Source organism: Rattus norvegicus, chromosome 13 (genome assembly GCF_036323735.1).
Source record: "Rattus norvegicus strain BN/NHsdMcwi chromosome 13, GRCr8, whole genome shotgun sequence".
NCBI lineage: Eukaryota > Metazoa > Chordata > Mammalia > Rodentia > Muridae > Rattus > Rattus norvegicus.
This window is the reverse complement of record NC_086031.1, coordinates 68115611-68135450: the sequence shown is the minus strand read 5'-3', so window position 1 is coordinate 68135450 and position 19840 is coordinate 68115611. Positions and strand designations below refer to the sequence as shown.

Here is a 19840-nt window from a genome sequence, read left to right as displayed (position 1 = left end):
CCTTTATCCTAATAACCTTTCTTTTCCGCTATCTCTAGTAGGTGGAGGGCTGGAAGGGAGGTTAAACCACTTAAGAACTCTTATTAAAAGTTGGTTTGGGGGCTGGAGAGATGGAACAGCAGGTAAGAGAACTGACTGCTATTCCAGAGGTCCTGAGTTCAATTCCCAGCAACCACATGGTGCCTCACTGTACTGGCTGGTTTTGTGTGTCAACTGGACACAAGCTGAAGTTATCCGAGAAAGGAGCCTCCCTTGAGGAAATGCCTCCATGAGATCCAGCTGTAAGGCATTTTCTCAACTAGTGTTCAAGGTAGGAGGATCCATTGTGGGTGATGCTGTCCCTGGGCTGGTAGTCCTGGGTTCTATAAGAAAGCAAGCTGAGCAAGCCAGGGGAAGCAAGCCAGTAAGAAACATCCCTCCATGGCCTCTGCATCAGCTCCTGCTTCCTGACCTGCTTGAGTTCCAGTCCTGACTTCCTTTGGTGATGAACAGCAATGTAGAAGTGTTAGCTGAATAAACCCTTTCCTCCCCAACCCTCTTCTTGGTCATGATGTTTGTTGGAATAGGAATCCTGATTAAGACACTCACAACCATCAATAATGGGATATGATGCCCTCTTCTTGTGTGTCTGAGCTACAGTGTGCTCACATAAAAAATAAATCTTTTTTTTTTAAAAGTTGGTTTTGAAGAATCTAAGTATGTAGTCCGGTGCCAGCTGGGTGGTTGTCTCTTCATTGCTGTCTTCCTTTTATCTTGCCCACATAGGTCAGGGACAATTACTTACAATATGAAAACATGGTTGCTTTGGATTAAAATCAAGTTTCTGATAATAAAGGAGAGAAAATAAAACCAGGACAGATTTTTCTATGTTAAGACAGGGCCTCACCCCATGATTCATCCTGGTCTGGAACTCTGTATGTAGACCAGAGAGGCCTTAAGCTTAAACTTGCCTTTGCCTCCTGAGTGTTGAGGTCACAGGCATGTGCCATTGTGTCTAGATCAGAAGAGATTTAAAGACAAAAATGACAAGTACAAATGAAAAATATAAAGGGAGAAAAAAGCAAGATCTATAATTTTTACAAAGATTTCATAGATCCTGGTTTAACAATTAATATAAAAAGAGAAATTTAGGGGTTGGGGATTTGGCTCAGTGGTAGAGCACTTGCCTAGGAAGCACAAGGTCCTGGGTTCGATCCCCAGCCCCGAAAAAAAAAAAAGAAAAAAAAAAGAGAGAAATTTAGGTCTTTCTGTTCTCAGAATCGCTATGGCTCCTGGTTCAAAGAAACTCTGAAGCAGGGCAGCAATTCCCTCACATGGGATAAGTGATAGTGGACGTCATATTTATGATTCATCCATTTGCCAGTCCCCAGGCTAGAAGAATGGCTGCCTCTCATCAGCTTCCTAAGGAACAGGTTTGCATACAGCTCTCACCACAGATGATCCAAAGGTGTGCACATGCTCAGTGAGGGCCCCATGAGCCTGATGGCAAAGCCACAACACGGACATCCTAACCCTGGTGGGGACTGCATTTCATCAGCATTGATAAGATTGGAGAAAACTTCTACCCATGACACCACAGGTCACTTTACTGTCCACAGTTTTGTACGTGAGAAGGCCACATACACGTTGTTCAAAGTGTGAAAAAGGAATCCCTTATCTGGGGTCCCCTAGAACATACAGCGCTCTTTACCTGATTGCTTTGCATGGTCAATAACATTCATTTATTTGCAGACTGGCAAGGTTGTTGAGAGCCAGACTGACCCAAGGCTTTCTCAGAAGCCTGCTGGGATCTGAAGAAAGGACAAAAGGAGCCTAATTATATGTGCTTGTCCAGTAGGAGACTGAGCAAGGTCAGTTTGGGGCTGGGGCTAGGGCCTCAAAGGTACTGCAGTTCCTGCTTTTCCTCCTGAGGAGACTGGAGTTATCAGTCCTAAGGCCACTGGGCTCAGGATGTAATAATGCTCCTGAGATACCTGTGTCCCTTTGTGCCATGTTGCTACATTAACCTGCTTCTGGCTTTGTCCTAAGGCCACTGGGCTCAGGATGTAATAATGCTCCTGAGATACCTGTGTCCCTTTGTGCCATGTTGCTACATTAACCTGCTTCTGGCTTTGTCCTGTTGTGACCGTTCCTGCTGCTTTTGTCCCATTCTCCCTTGGGAAGAGAATATGAGATACCGTACTTCCTCAGAAGCCTACTTGGAATAAGGCGCAGCTTGTGCAAGACCTCCTGATCCTAAACTTATCTGTCTCCTTATCTTCTGATCCTCTGGTCGTCTCTCTCAAGACCTGTCCCTGAAGAATGACCATCTGGTCCAGATTAAGTTCTGAGCTAGTAACCTATGTACTAGGGCCATGGGAAGAACTGGTGGTTACACGTGGCCCATGTGAAAGACGTCAATGACAGTAATAGCTTTGCCGCAGCTTTCCAACATTTTCGTGACCAGCATTGGCAGGCAAAACCTAGAAATTTCTTCCCTGAGGAAAAGGCCGCACATTGCTAAGTCCTGACAGAGGGTGGCAGCCAACAGCTGTGGGTGAAAGGGATGAGTCAGAGGAACACGTCTGTGATAACATAGTATACTCAATTGCCAGAAAATGAAAAAAACAAAACAAAACACTGTTACAAATAATAGGAAGAGGTGCTGACAAGGTGACTGGGGTGGCTTGTTGGCAAGCCATGGCAACCTCAGGTCCACATCCAGGACCCATATGGTGGAAAGAGGGAGCTGACTCTCTCTCACAAGAGGTCCTGACCTCCACAAGCACACTGTGACACACATGTCCCCTCCTCCACAGAGTGAATAATAAAATGTGACAAAGCAGAGAGAACACGAGAAACAAGTTCTATCAAAACAGAATTCAGCTCACCTCGGTCTCTCACACACTCCTCTGAGGTGCTGCGTCCCAGCCGGGGTGAACTTCTCTGACTTTCTCAAATGTGCCTTATTTTCCTGTCATGCACTAACTTATCGATGTGACAACACTGTTGATGGCATCTACACTGTGCCAAGACTAGGCCTGGTGACTGGGTGAGTGGCAAGCACATTTATAGCGAGACATAACTCAAAAGGCACCACACACAGCAGACACAAGCCTCCATACCTTAATTACAGCATTCTGGAGGCTGAAGCAAGGGGATCTTGAGTTCTAAGCTAGCCTGGGCTGCAAGACTCTGCCTTAAAAATAACAAAACCAAACAGACAGGCACAGAAAGTACCATTACACTTACAAAAGGGAACGTGTGGGTTCTGTAATTGAATTTAGCAATGTAATGCACTCTCCAAGGTGGAGAAGTTTCACCCCTCGGCACAACCTCTTCCACAGGGTCACAGGATGAGGCCCGTGATACCCTGGAATTCATGATCCTCATCTCTAGTTCCCCTGGGTACTGGACTGCAGGTAGCACTGCCACATTCAATCCCAGGGGGGACTTTTTCTGTGGAAATGTTCCTGAAACCAAATTCTGAACAATGGAGAATTACTTATTACAGAGAAGAAACACGTCTGCAGGTCACTGGGCAGTCGCAACTATTCATACAACCCCTGAAAAATGACAATTATCAACTAGTACATGTGGGAACAGGAGCAAGGCGGTGCATGTGGTCCTGGACTTAGCCGCAGACAGGGGTTGGCACACTTAAGAGTAACAGGTAGGAGGAGGAGGTTTGGGCTTAGAACACTGTTATAACTCATGAAGTTATAACAGAGACTGATAAATAGGGATAAGATACTGCAGGAAAAAGGCAAACCCTGAGCATTGGGGGGTCAGCAGGAGGACAAAGGCACCTAGAGACAATGAAAACCAGGCTAGATGAGACTGGGCGAAGCAGAATAGTGCACAGAGAAATGTTATTAAGCATCCAGTTGGGTGAGCTCTTTTCATTTGGTCTCTGAACAACTTATATTTGTTCAGAGGCTGAATAAACATACGAACCCCGGGTTCACTCATTTGATATAGAACCCAGGATTCGGTTGGGTTAGTTTTCCCAGCCAGCACTGTTAAAATCCTTTGACCTGTGAGCCATCCAATGCGTACCCTGTACACAATCCTGTCAGTGTTCACTAGTCTGTGAGGGAGCTGTCTCTTTCCTTGGCTGTATCTCCATTTTGAAATCTATGAAATGTATGGAGAGCCAACCCTGCACATCTGTCTCCTGACTGCAGCCTCTTCGTCTCCTGCTCACTGGCAGTGAAGCCATAGTGCTGTGAGGAGCTGTCAGCGCTTATCTAGTATCTGTCTGCCAACACCGAGCGGGGATAAGTTATCACCAGGTCAGACGAGAACGCCCCAGGGGGAGCTCTCCCTCTGTGTGGGGCGGAGCACACCAAGTGGACACCCAAGGGAGGGTGAGGGAGTCTTACCATGTCAGTAGTCATCACCTTGGCTACAATGTGGGTTATAGTCTTCCCAAAGTCTCTCTTCCCTTTTCTACGTCTCAGAATCCTCGGAAAGAAAGGTCCATGAACTCTATAGCAAAAAATATTCCTGAGTAAATTAACAGGGAAACATTCAACCTATCTTCGCTTTGTAAGCTACCATGGTTTAGTAACCACAAGCTTGTTAGGAGCAGTGAGCAGCTTGAGAGTAGTAATCTAACAAGAGCGTTCTTATTTAGTTATTGAGGGTTGGTTTTTTTTATACAGGGTGTCACTACGTAGGTCTGGCTGCCTGAAACTACTTGTAGACTAGCCTTGCCCAAAGCTCACAGAGATCCTCCTGCCTCTGCCTCCTAAGTGCTGAAATTAAAGGTGTTGATTACCATACGTGGCCAACAAGATCTTTTAGATAACTGATGTTTAAACCCTTACATTCTAAAGTCTTTTCATTTTTAAGGGATTGTTCTTTAAAATGGAGACGTCTGCATGTAACCACTCTAAGCTTTGCTTCGGTCCCTCTGACTTTCCATCACCATAGGAAAGACCCTAGGTTTTATTTCATATTCTATCTTGTAGACTTACACAAGCAGAGGTGGGCTGTATCTGGGGATCTGGAGAAATAAAGTGTTTTAGGACATATTTAATTTTTTAAAGGCTTTTTTGTCTTCATGTTTAGATGTATGTATGCCTGTGGAAGAGGGTGTGGGCCTCTGAGTCCAATGCCACAGAGACCAGAAGTGGGGGTCATTCCCCTTCCGCCCTTCCTGAGCTGTTGTTATAGGAGGCTCTGAGCCATCTGACATGGGTGCTGGAGTGAAACCCCAGCCCTCTGCCAATATAGCAAGTGCTCTCAACGGCTCAGCTGTCTCTTCAGCCCCCGTACAAGGATGTGACTTACAGAACCGCAGCCTGCTGCCCTCGGGCACAATGACTCTATGTTGTGGCCTTCAGCACTTCTACTGTATCTGACCTCTCTCTCTCTCTCTCTCTCTCTCTCTCTCTCTCTCTTTCTCGGCTTTTCTTCCCACGTCCTCCTTCCCATCAGGGGAGCTTCAGTGTAAGCACTGACTTTCATCATTCCTGTCAGCTGAGCGTGACAACACACATTTGCCAGTCACCTCCTCAGATTCGGTCTCTGGGGTTCACTGACTCACTTTACTGCCCAATGATAAGAGAAATCGCAAGTATTACAATAATTTCCAATGTACCTAACTCATTAACAAGGTGCCATTATCACTATTCGGATTACTAGGTGGTGGTTGTTTCTGAGACAGCCTCTCATGTAGCCCGGGCCCTTCTAGGTCCATCTCCATGGGCAGGGACTGTGGAGGTGCACTGACTCGCCCAGCTTCCTTAACTATTTTAATCAAGCTAATCTATGGGCCAGAAGCAACCGAGAGAGACAGAGAGAGAGACAGAGACACAGAGACAAACAGAAAGAGAGACAGAGACAGAGAAACAGAGTGAGAGAGACAGAGACAGAGAGAGACAGAGACAGAGAGAGACAGAGACAGAGAGAGACAGAGACAGAGAGACAGAAAGAGAGAGAGACAGAGACACAGAGACAGACAGAAAGAGAGACAGAGACAGAGAAACAGAGTGAGAGAGACAGAGACAGAGAGAGAGACAGAAACAGAGACAGAGAGCAAGCACCCTGCCCTGCTCCTCTGCCGCTCTTTCATAGACGCATCCCTTACCTCAGCCGTAAGTCTTCCCACATCTTCAACAACCCGCAGAGCATCACTATCTCATAGTATTTCTTCCAGCACTCGACGGCCTCAGCCGCAGACGGGTCTTCTTTAATGTTGCTCTGGTACTCGATGAGCTCAACTCGCTTGTTTTTGTATTTCTCAAGCGTTTTCTTGAAGCGCTGTGCAATGGGGCCAGGGATTGTCCCGTCCTGTATGTCGCACCACCTGGAGATAACAATGGACTTTACTTACCTGCCCCCTCCCAGGCGGCTCAGCCTCTCTCCATTCTACTCACAGATTAATTCTCTCTTCAATAAGGGCAGTATAATTCTCACAATTTTCTTCATCATCCCAGTCTCTCCAAAGAAAATCATAAAAAAACCTACAATAAACCAAATTAGAATGACCATGACTAACAACACTTAGACTGTGCTCAGAAGCTTCTAAAAGATTTCATGTCAAAACTTCATGAACTTAAAGATTTATTCATTTATTTATTCTATAGAAGTACACAGTAGCTGTCTTCAGACACACCAGAAGAGGGCTTCAGATCCATTACAGATGGTTGTGAGCCACCATGTGGTTGCTGGGATTTGAACTCAGGACCTCTGGAAGAGCAGTTCGTGCTCTTAATCACTGAGCCATTTCTCCATCCCAATTCTTAATTTAAAAAGTGAGATTTACTTATTGTGTGCACTCTCTCGTATTCACCACAGTGTGCGCCTGTAACTCAGAACAGCTTGTGGGCGTCTGGACCCTCCTTTCACAATAAGAGTCCTAGGTTATGAATTCAGGTTTGATGGGACTCACCGCCAGACTGAGCACCAAGTACCTTTCTCCACTGAGCCGTCTTCATGACTCCCACCTTCATCTCCTCACACCTTAATTTTTGCAGGGGTGGGAGTTGAACTTAGGGCCTCACACACACCGGTAAGCACTCTGACATTATATTCCCAGCCCAAATCTTCATTTTCTTAAAGAAAATATTTTTAAATAGCCTATGAACGAACCAATAATAAATAAGAGATCAAACTTTAAATATTAAATGGCCTGGATTATATTTCATGTTACTAAAGGTAAGAAAATAGCTGGTTGATGGTGGCACACGCCTTTAGTCCCACACAGGAGGCATAGGCAGGAGAATCTCTGAGTTTGAGGCCATCCTGGTCTACAGAGCAAATTCCAGGCCAGCCAGGGAATTTACAGAAAAATTTACAGAAAAAAAACCTCTTTCTCCAAACAAAGGAGAGAGGGAGGGAGGGAGGGAGGGAGGGAGGGAGAGAGAGAGAGAGAGAGAGAAAGAGAGAGAGAGAGAATAGCCAGGTGGTGATGGTGCACACCTTTAGCCCCAGCACTCAGGAGGCAGACACAGGTAGATCTCTGAGCTTGAGGAGTTTAGTCTACAAAGTGAGTTCCAGGACAGCCAGGGGCTATACAGAGAAACCCTGTCTCTAAAAACCAACCAACAACCAAAACAAAACAAAACAAAAAAAAAAAAAAAGAAAAGAAAGAGGAAGACAATTATGTTTTTGAAGTAAGATTATAAAATTCAGGTTTTAAAAATTCATAATGTAGGTTGGAGAGATGGCTCAGTGGTTAAAAGCACCAATTGCTCTTCCAGAGGTCCTGAGTTCAAGTCTCAGCAACCACATGGTGGCTCACAACCATCTGTAATGTGAGATCAAATGCCCTCTTCTGGTGAGTCTGAAGACAGCTACAGTGTACTCACATGCATAAAATAAATCTTTAAAAAATTCATAATTTGAGCTCTGACTTTGTTCAACACAGAAGCAATTAATTTGCAAGACTTGACACAATTTGTATGGGAAAATAACATTAGAAAGGTATAAGCACCCCTTGGATACCGTTCTGTTCACAGACAGCTCTGCATAGACCAAACTTACAGAAATCCTGTTAGGATTAAAGGAATTCACCACCACATCTGGCTTTATAAAGTACAAGATAAAAACAGGGCAAATTTATGCAATTTGTAACCAACAGAGTTACACATGTATTGTGTTAATTAAGAATGGGTAAATTTAATCCATCAGTCTCAAGTAAATCAATAAATATAAAGTGTTTATACAACCAAAATGTACACATGAAATGAGCTGCCAGATAGTCATTTTACATTTCAGAAGTGAGAGAGCCTTGTTACCTTACAACTTCCAAGGCCAGAGCAATGTCTCGGACATCTGCATCTTGCCCTTCCACAGGATACACTTCCAAGAGAGGTGCACTGTACTCCAGTTCCCCCAGAACCTCATCCACCAAGTCCCTCGGGATGTTTGCAATGTTAGAAGAAAAGGGCTCAGCCACAGAAACTGTCACTTTGAAACAAGATGACAAGTTCTGGCGTGGTTTACATGTCACCTAGGAAAAAATGTCATACAGTACGTAACTACAAATTCACAAAAGCCACCAGGATTTCTCATGTATGAACTAGTCACAATGTTGATTCTTCTAAATTCTTATGACTTTCCTTGCAGCCAATATATTGAATAGACATTAATCTGGATAGACATTAAATACCAACAGTTTTTCAAGCACCTCCTGTTTATTATATTTTATTTTGGGATTTTTCTGGCAGGGTTTTTTCTGTGTAGCCCTGGCTGTTCTGGAACTCACTCTGTAGACCAGGTTGGCTGTGGACTCAGAATTCCATCTGCCTCTGCATCTGGAGTGCTGGGACTAAAAGCACACATCTCAAGTGCCCAGCTTCAAACATCATCTCCTTAAAGGCTTTAAAGTTCATAAAGAGAGTGTGTTGTGTTGGACAGTTTTATGTCTATTTGACAGAAGCTGGATTCATCTGAGAGGAGGGAGCCTCAATTGAGAAAAGGCTTCCATAAGATTAGGCTGTAGGGGGGCTGGAGGGATGGCTCAGAGGTTAAGAGCACCGACTGCTCTTCCAGAGGTCATGAGTTCAATTCCCAGCAACCACATGGTGGCTCACAACCATCTGTAAAGAGATCTGATGCCCTCTTCTGGAGTATCTGAAGACAGCTACAGTGTACTTGTATATAATAAATGAATAAATCTTTAAAAAAAAAAAAGATTAGGCTGTAGGCAAGCCCATGGGGCATTTTCTCAATTAGGATCGGTGTGGGAGGGCCTAGGTCATAGTGGGTAGGTCCATCCCTGGGCTGATGGTCACGGGTTCTGTAAGAAAGCAGTCTGAGCAAACCGTGGGGAGCAAGCCAGTAAGCAGCACCCCTCCATGGCCTCTGCATCAGCTCCTGCCTCCTGCCCTGCTTGAGTTCCTGCCCTGACTTCCTTCAATGATGGACTACAATGCAAACCAAAGGAACCCTCTCCTCCCGAGTTGCCTTTGGTCAAGGTGTTTCCTCAGAGCCACAGAACCCTAACTAAGACTTGTGTCCTTCTGCATTTCTGTTGTTGTTTTTCTGGTTTTTTGAGACAGGATCTCACTATGTGGCCCTGGCTGGCCTTGAATGCACAGATATTCCCCCACCTCTGCCTCCTGGATGCTGGGTCTAAAGGTGTGCACCACCAGGCCCAGGTTCTTTCCACACTAGTTACTATTTTCTAGTTCCGAGTTACCAGGCTTTTGCATTCCGTTGTACAATATTAATTTTTGTGAGTTTTATGAGTAATTTTTTTTAAAAAGTATGTTTAAAGAAATATTGTTTACATTAAATCATTTGTAAAAGAAAGACCATTCCAAAAGAACATTAAAAAGTTCTGGGGCTGAATAGATTTAGCTTCCTAACTTTGTGGAACTGGTTCTCTCCTTCTGACTTAACTTGGGTTCCCAAGACTGAACAAAGTGTCAGGCTTGTGACATAACTGCTGTTCCCTGCTGAGCCCCCTTGCCCCTCAATCTTATAAATTTCATAAATGTCACCATTAGTACCGTATTAGCTACTTCTTGTTGCTGTGATAAAATCCCACGACCGAGACAGCTTACAGGAGGAGGATTTTATCTGAACTTACAGATTGTTCAAGAGGCATGGCAGTGGAATGAGGAAGCTAAGACAGCACATTTCTAACCATGCACCGGAAGCTGGGGGATCTGGAACTCGGATGAGGATGTAAGCCCTCAAAGCCCATCTCCAGGTCTGTACTCCTTCCAGCAAGGCTCCACCTTCTGGACATTCCATAACCTCTCCAAACAGTGCCATCAGCTGAGGTCCGAGAGTTCAAACGCATGAGCCCATAGGGAGCATTCTCCTTCAAAGCACCGCCACCTTGAAAACAAGCCTTTTACTTTGAATTACAGTCGTGGGTATGTGCTTGTGAGTGCAGGTGCCCTGGGGGTGTTGGAGCCCTCCTAAAGCTGGAGTGGAGGCCATTGCAAGCTGCCTGACATGGGTGCTGGGATTCAAACCTGAGTCCTCTGGAAGAAACAAGTACTGTGTTTCCAAATTCTGTTCTTCAGTGTCTGACTGTGTGGGTAAAATAATGACCCCCACAGATGCTTGGGCCCTAATCTTTGGAACCTGTGACTATGTTGCCATTCTAGACAAACAGCCTTACAGATAAGGTTACACTGGAGGACACACATGAGAGGTTGTTCTGGATGACCCAGCCACCGTCCACACCTGTCCCATGAGTCCCTTAGGAGGGGGCAACCCTTCTGGCCTGAAGAGCTCATGGTGATGCAGTGTCAGCTTGAGGATGGAGGGAAGTGCCACAAGCCAGAGAATGAAGGAAGCTTCTAAAGTCTGGAAAAGGCACAGAAACAGATCCCCATCCCTGCTTCTAGAAAAGTCTGCAGTTCTGCCTGCACCTCACTGTCATCTCCGTTAGTCACACAGCACATTTCTGATCTATAGAGTTAGGAGATCTATAACCTAACACTCTTACTGCACCAACCTTGTGGTCATCTGCTGTGGCAGAAACACAAAAACAGTAAGAGGATTGGGGTGTAACTCAGTAGGAGAGAGGTTGCCCAAAGTGCATGAAGCTCTGTCTGTCTGTCTGTCTGTCTGTCTGTCTGTCTGTCTCTCTCTCTCTCACACACACACACACACACACACATTTCCAGGGAGAGTGACAGACTGGGGTCCATAGGAACACATTCTTGTGACTCTAGAACAGAATGCACCACACGGCAGTTATTTGAGACTTGGCTTCAGTAAGACTTAGGCAGCAGAGCAAGGCAGTGAGCAGGTCTGAGCTTGTCTTTCCACACAGCAGATATATTTTAATTGCTTTCAAGTAGTGTGTGACCAAAACAAGGTTTTTCTTGTGACAAACCAAAACAACATACTTGAAACATCTCTCTAGGTCATCAACATGGCTCAGTGACCAAGGGGCTTGGCAATACGCTAAACTCTGACTTTGAGCCCCAGAACCCATATAGTGGAAGGAGAGAAGCAACTCCTGAAAAGTTGTCCTTGGACCTCCACACACATGCTGCAGTAGACATGTATGTGTGAGTATGCACACACATACAATTTTGTCAATATAAACAAAACAAAATTGAAAAAAAGTCTCTTGGAAGACAGAAGTACCAGTCATGAGTATAATATTGATATTAACTGCTCTGTAAGGATAATGATCTTTAAGGCACTCAAACTTATAACACCAATGTGCCACACTCTCCAGCTTGTGTACTAAGGCATCTGAAGCTTAGGTATGGCTTGTAGGTCAGGCACAGTGAAAAGGTCACATTTGACAACAGTTTTGTCATCTGTTTTATTTCTTCATCTGAAGGACTGTATATAAAATTCAGATAAATAAGATGTAGTAGACCATTTGTAAAAGCCCAACTTATTAGTTTTTCAGGAAGTACATTTTTGTGGGTTTTTTGTTTGTTTGTTTGTTTGGGACGTGTTATCTCTGTGTCATCTGGTTATTCTGGAATTCTCTATGTAGACCAGGCTGCCTTCTAAATGCTTGTCTCTGTCTCACTAGTGCTGGGCTTTCATGCCTGGCAAGAAATACATTCTTGTTATTTTTACAGTATTTGGGCAATAATTACTGTTTAGTGCCAGAGGCAGATCCTATCTCACTGTTAACCATCTCCAGCAAACCTATACCAGTGGTCCTCTTTGTCTCCCTCCACGCTCGCTAGTGTGAGATCTGTACGAGCACCAGATGAACAGAATCACAGCTCTGTCCAACAGGGGCTGCTAATTCATCCAACGAAGTGAGCAGAACTTACCTCCACCAGGATACCAACAAAGGGGATGGAAGCCTCTTCATATTTCTCAAAGAAGAGCTCCGGGTTACTCTTCCAGACTCCCAGCCATCTGTCCGTCACTTTCAGCTTCTCTGACAGGTATTTGCTCATAGCTTCGTCTGCATCTTCTGCCTAATGAGAGACACGACACGGCTGTGCAGATGGCCATGCGAGGCAGCGAGCCTGAGAGGCAGCTCTGAGGGTGAACAGCTGCACAGCAAGCCTGAGATCTGAGTTCAATTCCCAGAACCCCGACAAAGGTGGACAGAGACAAACGAGTGACACCTACCAGCTTTCCCAACCTCCACAGCGTGCTGGGACACCTCTCCCTCCCTACCTCTCTCTTTCCCTCCCTCTCTTGCTTATACACACAACACACAAATAATTTTTTTAATTGGATAAGTCTTTTAAATATATTATAGAAGTTTATAACAAATATTCTTACCTGAAAATATGACCGATATTGTTTTAAACAGTGAAAAATCTGAAAATTTTCATATATTTTAAACTAAAACTGTATTTAATAGTAAGTCAAAAACATGAAAAAATAAAACGAAGAGATTTATCCACTCCCACTATGTCTTCAAGTAGCTATAATTAATCCACTGGGCGGAGGAGTATAACCTTGGAAAGCACAAGAACAGTTTTAAAACCCATAGGAATGTTTGACAAACTTAAATGGCATCGATTCCGTAAAACATTCGGACCCAGGCCTTCCATCCCAACACAGAGGAAGACAATGCAGAAGGACTGGGGTCAGAGGTCAGGATCCAATACAAAGTGAATTCAAGGCCAGCCTGGCTCAAAACCAACCAAACCAAAAATTCAGCACATAGAAATTTTAAATTGCATTCCATTTTATAAAACAAGAAGTGTATTAAACACTCAATAAATATCTGCCCATTGTATTTTTAAATTTAAAGCCAGCTGCTTAAAGGGTAAGTAATCTAAACTATTATGAAATTTATTAGACCATAATCAGTGATAGAATAATTGTTAGCAGACCTGGCCTCCAACCCTCTGATTAAAAATAGATCACTCACGCAGTCCAAGTTTTATGGAGATGATATTTTTAAAATTAAAACTTTCTCCTATCTCTAAGATAAGCAAACCTTACGAGAAACACAAGAAATACGCAGCCATTATAGCGGGGACATCTGTCCCTCCATCTTTCCAGTGACAGAGGCAGGAGGGTCACCATTAGTTGAAGGCTAGACTGGACTATTTAATGAGCTTCAGGCAGCCAGGACTTCATAGTGAGAGACTCAAAAAACAAAAGCAGGGGGTGGGAAGGAAAGAAGGAGGTGGAGGAGGAGGAGGAGAGGGAAGGGGGAAGAAGAGGAGGAAGAAGAGGGAGAGGAGGGTGAAGAGGATAGGAGGAGGAGGAGGAAGAGGAAGAGGAAGAGGAGGAGGAAGAGGAAGAGGAGGAGGAAGAGGAGGAAGAGGAGGAAGAGGAGGAGGAGAAAACAGCGGCAACGATTTAAAACCAGCCCCAATCTGGCAAGAGTGAGCATTGTTGACCTCACCCTGTTTCCTTTCAGTAATTTTTCTGTGTCTATTCACCCATCTGCCTGTCATGTCCACCCCCAGGCTTGCTTGCTTTTTAACCCAGTTATAAGCATGAATGTGCAACTGTGTAGTTTTCCACTGTGTCGTCATGGACGTTCTTTGTGGGTTATTTTTGTTTGAGATAGGATGTTACTGAGTAGCCCAGACTAGCTTCAAACTCAGGGTGATCCTCCTGCCTCAGCTTCCTAAGTGAGATGATTACAGGGATGTGCCACCATGCCTGCTGCATTGTAGTTCTCTATGGCTCAGTCCTTTCTTCCTTTCTCCGGGAGTGCAGGAACTGTGTTATTAAAAGCAGGGCATGTGGGGTTGAGGATTTAGCTCAGTGGTAGAGCACTTGCCTAGCAAGCACAAGGCCCTGGGTTAGGTCCTCAGCTCTGGAAAAACAAAACAAAACAAACAAACAAAAACCCCTCCTGCTATTGACAAAAGCAGGGCATGTGTGCACTATTGGGAATCAAACACCGCACTTTAAGCCCTCTGCCACTTCAGCGAAAACTCCAGCTCTTTCTTTACTGTTGAAACAAGAATCTCACTATTGAGATTGACCTAGGTTGACGTTAAACTCACAATTCTCGGGCTCCAGCCTCCTCCCAAGTACTAGAATGGGCAGGTGGATCTTTGGAGTTCCAGTCTGGTCTACATAGCAAGTTCTAGGACACCCTGTCTTAAGAAAAGGGGTTGGGGTGGCTGGAGAGATGGCTCCATCCAGTGCATCCAGATGGCACTGACTGCTCTTCCAGAGGTCCTGAGTTCAAGTCCCAGCAACCACATGGTGGCTCACAGCCATCTGTAATAAGATCTGATGCCCTCTTCTGGTGTGTCTGAAGACAGCTACAGTGTACTTATACACAATAAATAAATCTTTAAAAGGGGGGGGGTGTGGAGAGATGGCTCAGTGGTTAAGAGCACTGACTGCTCTTCCAGAGGTCCTGAGTTCAATTCCCAGCAACGACATGATGGCTCACAATCATCTGTAATGGGATCCAATACCCTCTTCTGGTGTGTCTGAGGACAACTATGATGTACTCATATATAAAATAAATCCTTTAAAAAAAAGACGAAACAAGGCATGAGTCACCATGCTCAGCCAATTTTTATAAACATCACAGCAATGAATATACATGTATACAAATTCTTCTGCTATATTTAAAAAAATAGTATTAAAGTGTAGGATATTCGTTGTTTGGTGCTAGCAGGTGCTTTCCATACAGAACCTCTGTCTGCACCGTGACTTGCTGACTGGGAACCATTCTGGGGACACCTTACATCTGTTTTTATTTTATGTGCATCCGTGTATTCGCACCACCTTTGCACCTGATGCCTGGAAGGCTCAGGAGAGGATCTGGGATACCTTGAAACAGGAGTGAAGGATGGATGTGTGTCACCTTGTGGGTTCTGGGGTAGGAAAACTGAGCCCTCTACAAGAGCACCAAATGTTCTTAACCAACAAACTGTCTCCAGCTCCCATTTTTAGATTTCTAGTGTAATCGTAGCTTTATGTTTGAGCCAAAATTGCTACTGCTACCTAATACCATATGAACTCTAAGATGTATTAAAAACGGGGGTGTGTTAACAATGAGACGTGTGGACACTAGGGTGTGTGAACACTGGGGTGTGTGGACACGGAGCTGTGTGGACACGGAGCTGTGTGTATTGATGTCTGTGAGTGGACAGTAAGATGTATGCCCAGACTGTGATGAACCCTCCATGGCCTTATCTTTTAGGAGATGTCATTTTTAACTGACAATTTTGTATGACAGGCTAGTCAACTCCTCTAGGGCAGGAACTGAGGGATATGGGCAACGACTAAAGTGGCCATTCTGTACTCCTTGAATCCGAGAGACTGTTTTGAAGAGACAGATTTGCTTTCCCCGCCGCTGCGGGAAGGACCCAAACCTCCCGGAGCTGTCCCCTCTGCGGCTTCGCACCTTCGAGCCCTGTAGCACCTGGTCGCAGTACAGAGCCACCTTCTCGCTGCGCCACATGCCCCTCATGGGGGATGCGCAGATCGGCGGCAGGGGCTGCGCCTCCTCCTGGTTCTCAGGCACCGCGGGCACGGGCTCCTCGTCACCTGTCTCGGCTTGAGAGACCGGCGGGAGCTGGAGCCTTCGCCGTGCAGCCTTGCCCTTCACTGGGCGCGGGGAGGCCACCACCGAGCGCACGGGGGACATGAGGCCCTTGGCGGACGCGGAGTCCCGGAGGGAGACTAGGATCGCCTGCTCCACTGGCGAGCTGTCACTCCCGATCGCGGCCTCGGGCTCGGAGGTCGTGGGATCCGACTCCATGTCCGCGCTGCAGCCGTTGGCCGCCTTTCCCTCGCGGGACCGCGCAGCCGGTGCGCGCTCTGCGGGCGGGCACGTGCGCAGGCGGGAAATGGGAGCAGGTGCGGGTGGAGGGCGGGAGCACGCTGAGCGGGGCTGGGCTGTGGGCGGGGTTTTGTCTCCGACTCCGCCCCTTGCTCTTTGGAATCACCTAGTGCTGGAACCCAGGAGCATTTGTAACTGGGACCATTTGGTAACTACCAAAGAAAACTCTGCTGAGAGATGTAGCCACCTGGGGTCACCTTTCCACGTGGATCTCAGTTTAGACTTTCCTTCATATCTTAAACGAATTGCTCATTTTTTTTGTCAAGATATGGTTACGCCAATGGGACAACTTAGTCTGTGGAGCTGCTAAGAATTCTCCATGATGGGTGTTTAACAGTACTGCAACCCTGAACAACACGGATTTCAGCAATGTGAGCAAGCTGCATTTTCCTTTTTTTTTTTTTTTCCGGAGCTGAGGACCGAACCCAGGGCCTTGCCCTTGCTAGGCCCTGAGCTAAATCTCCAACCCCAAGCTGCATTTTCCTAAAGACGCTCAAGACCTCTGAGAAGCATCAGGACTCCAGTTTGTGGTATCTGAGCCTGAGCGTGCATCAAGCCAGTTGGAATATCGTCTGTTTACTCTAGCTGAACTCCGTGCGGGGGCCCACAGCTTCGGAGCTGAGGTGCCTTGGGAAAACACCTGCCTTCCTTCTCACACACTTGGAAGGACACCGTGTTAAGCTGTGAGTTTATTTCGAAGAAAACATTCCCATTCGTATCGTGTTACTGTGGTGCAGAGAATAATTATGACTTGAACTATTCTGTATTTACACTTCACTCTATTTGTCCGGAGTCTGTGACCTTCTTTAAAGTGATGCCATTATAACCGCCCAAGTCCACCCACCCAAATAAAATCTATTACTGCGCTGTTTTTTCTCCCCTTTTAATTAATGATCTCGTGTGTGTGTGTGTGTGTGTGTGTGTGTGTGTGTGTGTGTGTGTGTGTGTAGGGTCGTGTGTGTGTGTGTGTGTGTGTGTGTGTGTGTGTGTGTGTGTGTGTGTAGGGTCTTACTGTGCGGTAGACTGAGCCTCAAGCTTGCAGAGCCCTCCCTAGGCCCTATGATCATAGACACTCACTGCTTACTCTTCTGTTTTTGTGTTGTTTTAAATTGTTCCTTCTTTCTTTAAAAAAAATAATTATTTTATTGTTATTATTTTAGCCCTTAAGTTTAGAGTAATAAGCATTATGTGAGCTAGTTTAAAGTGTTTAAAATCCAAACACAGCACCAGTCTTTGTTTCATAGGAACTCCTAAGTGCCAGGCAGGCATTGTGTAGATGCCAAAGGCAAACAGATAAAAGACAGAAGGCCTCCTGACCCTGGTGAAGTGTATGGATGGGCCAGTTAACAACACCATGTGTAAGGACTATGATTATTGCACACATTTTTTTTATTGTCCTAAGTTGTTTATTGGATATGAATTTTACAAATATTACGTGTATTAGCAGTAACGGTGAAGCTGAAGAGCATTGCCCCTTCTCCAGGCTGCACGGCGAGATCCACCAATAGTGTGGTGGAACTTGTGGCCCTTTCCAAGGCCACAGCTCTTGTGGCCAGCAGATGTCAGCCCACGCATCTCCCTGTGCTTGTGGATTGGTTTGGTGATCCACTGGGTGTCAGGATTTCTTCTGATAGCTTTATGGAATGGATCAATGAGGATAACCTCAAAAAATTTGTATGTGGAATCTTCACCAACCCAGCAGGAATTGAGGACTCTCAAAGCTTCACAATGCGCCCGGCACTCTCTCCTCAGCAACAGACTGAAGGCTTCGGGCAAATTTCAGCCGGTTAACACCATGGTGGACAGGCTTGCCATGTAAGTTGCACCCTTAGGAACTGGGCGCTTGGGGTTGGGGATTTAGCTCAGTGGTAGAGCGCTTGCCTAGCAAGCGCAAGGCCCTGGGTTCGGTCCCCAGCTCCGGAAAAAAAAAAAAAAAAAAAGAAAAAGGAACTGGGCGCTTGCGACCACCGCAGCGGACACGAATCCTGTAAATGACATAACCTTGCTTAGCCTTGTATCCCAGTCTTCGCGCTTTATCTTGCACACATATTTTAAAACCATGCTGTGCTGGAACTGGAGAGATGGCTCAGCAGTTATGAAGACTCACTGTTCTTCCAGAGGTCCAGGGTTTGATTCCCAGAACTCATATGGTGTCACCTGTTCAGAGAGTCTGAAGCTCTTCTGCCCTCTGTGGGTACTGCACACATGTGCTGCATATACATACACACATGCAGGCAAGACACTCGTGCACATAAAGTAAAATAAATATATATATAAACAAAAATTCCAAAGTGTGGAAGAAAAATAATCTCCTTTTCCCCAGAATAATCAATTTTTAATCTGAGTCTTTTTAAAATTAACTTCTAGGGGTTGGGGATTTGGCTCAGTGGTAGAGCGCTTGACTAGCAAGCACAAGGCCCTGGGTTCGATCCTCAGCTCCGGGAAAAAACATTTTTTTTTCTAGAGCTGGGGTGGATTGATCCCAGCTCTTGAGAGACAGAGGTAAGAGAATCTCTGAGTTCAGTAGAGGCCACTAAGTGGGACCCTATCTAAAATTGTTTTTTAATTTAATTTAAAGGATTATGTTGGCAACTTCAGACTGCCAGGTTATTTATTTCCCCAGAAGTATTAATTTATATTTCCATTACCAGGTAAAAGTCCCAGTGGAACTGAGTTTTGAAAGAGACGTAAGTTGTAGGTAACTAAGTCAGGGGTAAAATAGAGGGGAGAACGGTGTAAAGAATGCAGAGGCACTGCAAGGCAGGGCAGGCAGATCTATATGAGTTCCAGGACAGCCTGGGCAACATAGTGAGTTCCAGGACAGCGGAATTACAAAACGCAACCCCAAGTCATTAATTGCTCTTACAAGGATTAATGTTTGTTTGTTTTTTTAAAGATTTATTTATTTATTATTTATAAGTACACTGTAGCTGTCTTCAGACACACTAGAAGAGGGCATCAGATCTCATTACAAATGGTTGTGAACCTCTGGAAGAGCAGTCAGTGCTCTTAACTGCTGAGCCATCTCTCCAGCCCCTTACAAAGGATTAAAAACAGTTTTGGCTTACAAAGGAACGTTGTGGGGGATGGGTGTAAGAGTCGGAGGATATGGAGGTGTGCTATAAATCTGTCTTCAGGACGTCACAATGTACTGAGAAAAGATCCAACCACTTCATCAAAAAGAGAAATATTAGGTTATTGGTGTATCTATCCCTCCATGCCCCACGCTATCTCGCCAGCAAGAACATGCGGGGACACACGAATCTTTCTGCAGCTAAACGTTTATTGAATCTTAAAGAGAGGGGCCGGGGCGCCGGCATGGCGTGGCTTATATACACCCTAGCGCGGCGCATCCACACCTGATTGGTCGCTTACCCATGATCTCATTAGGCACTCCCTGGAGTGGGCAAAGACCTGGCACGAAGGCACTCTTGCACATGTGCACACAGTTAACTTCCTGAAAGGAAGTCGGCTGGCGTGGCGGAGGCCAGCGCCATCTTGTAATGGCGAAAGCTATCCCGGCTTTCCACGTGGGGCGCAGTGGAAGCTAGTGCCATCTTGTGGTGGCGAATGTTATTGTGGCTCTCTACATCTCCCCCTTATTGTTTTACTAATATGGGGCTGGTCTAGGTCCCTGTAGTTACGTCCATCTGTTGTGGCTCCTGTCTTAGGTCGTTCCTC

At 45.5% G+C, this 19840-nt stretch overlaps 1 protein-coding gene across 2 annotated transcripts in view; it reads right to left on the bottom strand.

Moving 5' to 3' along the window:
* Shcbp1l (SHC binding and spindle associated 1 like) overlaps window positions 1-16590 on the bottom strand; it is a 30786-nt gene extending 14196 nt beyond the window's left edge. The window contains exons 1-6 of one of the 2 annotated variants that reach the window (XM_063272102.1): window positions 15722-16590; window positions 12204-12353; window positions 8229-8443; window positions 6366-6452; window positions 6077-6295; window positions 4365-4470 (exon numbers count right to left, since the gene is read on the bottom strand). In XM_063272102.1, the coding sequence (XP_063128172.1) occupies window positions 4365-4470; window positions 6077-6295; window positions 6366-6452; window positions 8229-8443; window positions 12204-12353; window positions 15722-16078 (1134 nt within the window). In that variant the 5' untranslated portion in view covers window positions 16079-16590. The remainder of the gene's footprint in view (window positions 1-4364; window positions 4471-6076; window positions 6296-6365; window positions 6453-8228; window positions 8444-12203; window positions 12354-15721) is intronic. The other variant, NM_001105961.2, reaches the window with a different exon arrangement.
* Between the last annotated feature and the right edge of the window lie 3250 nt (window positions 16591-19840).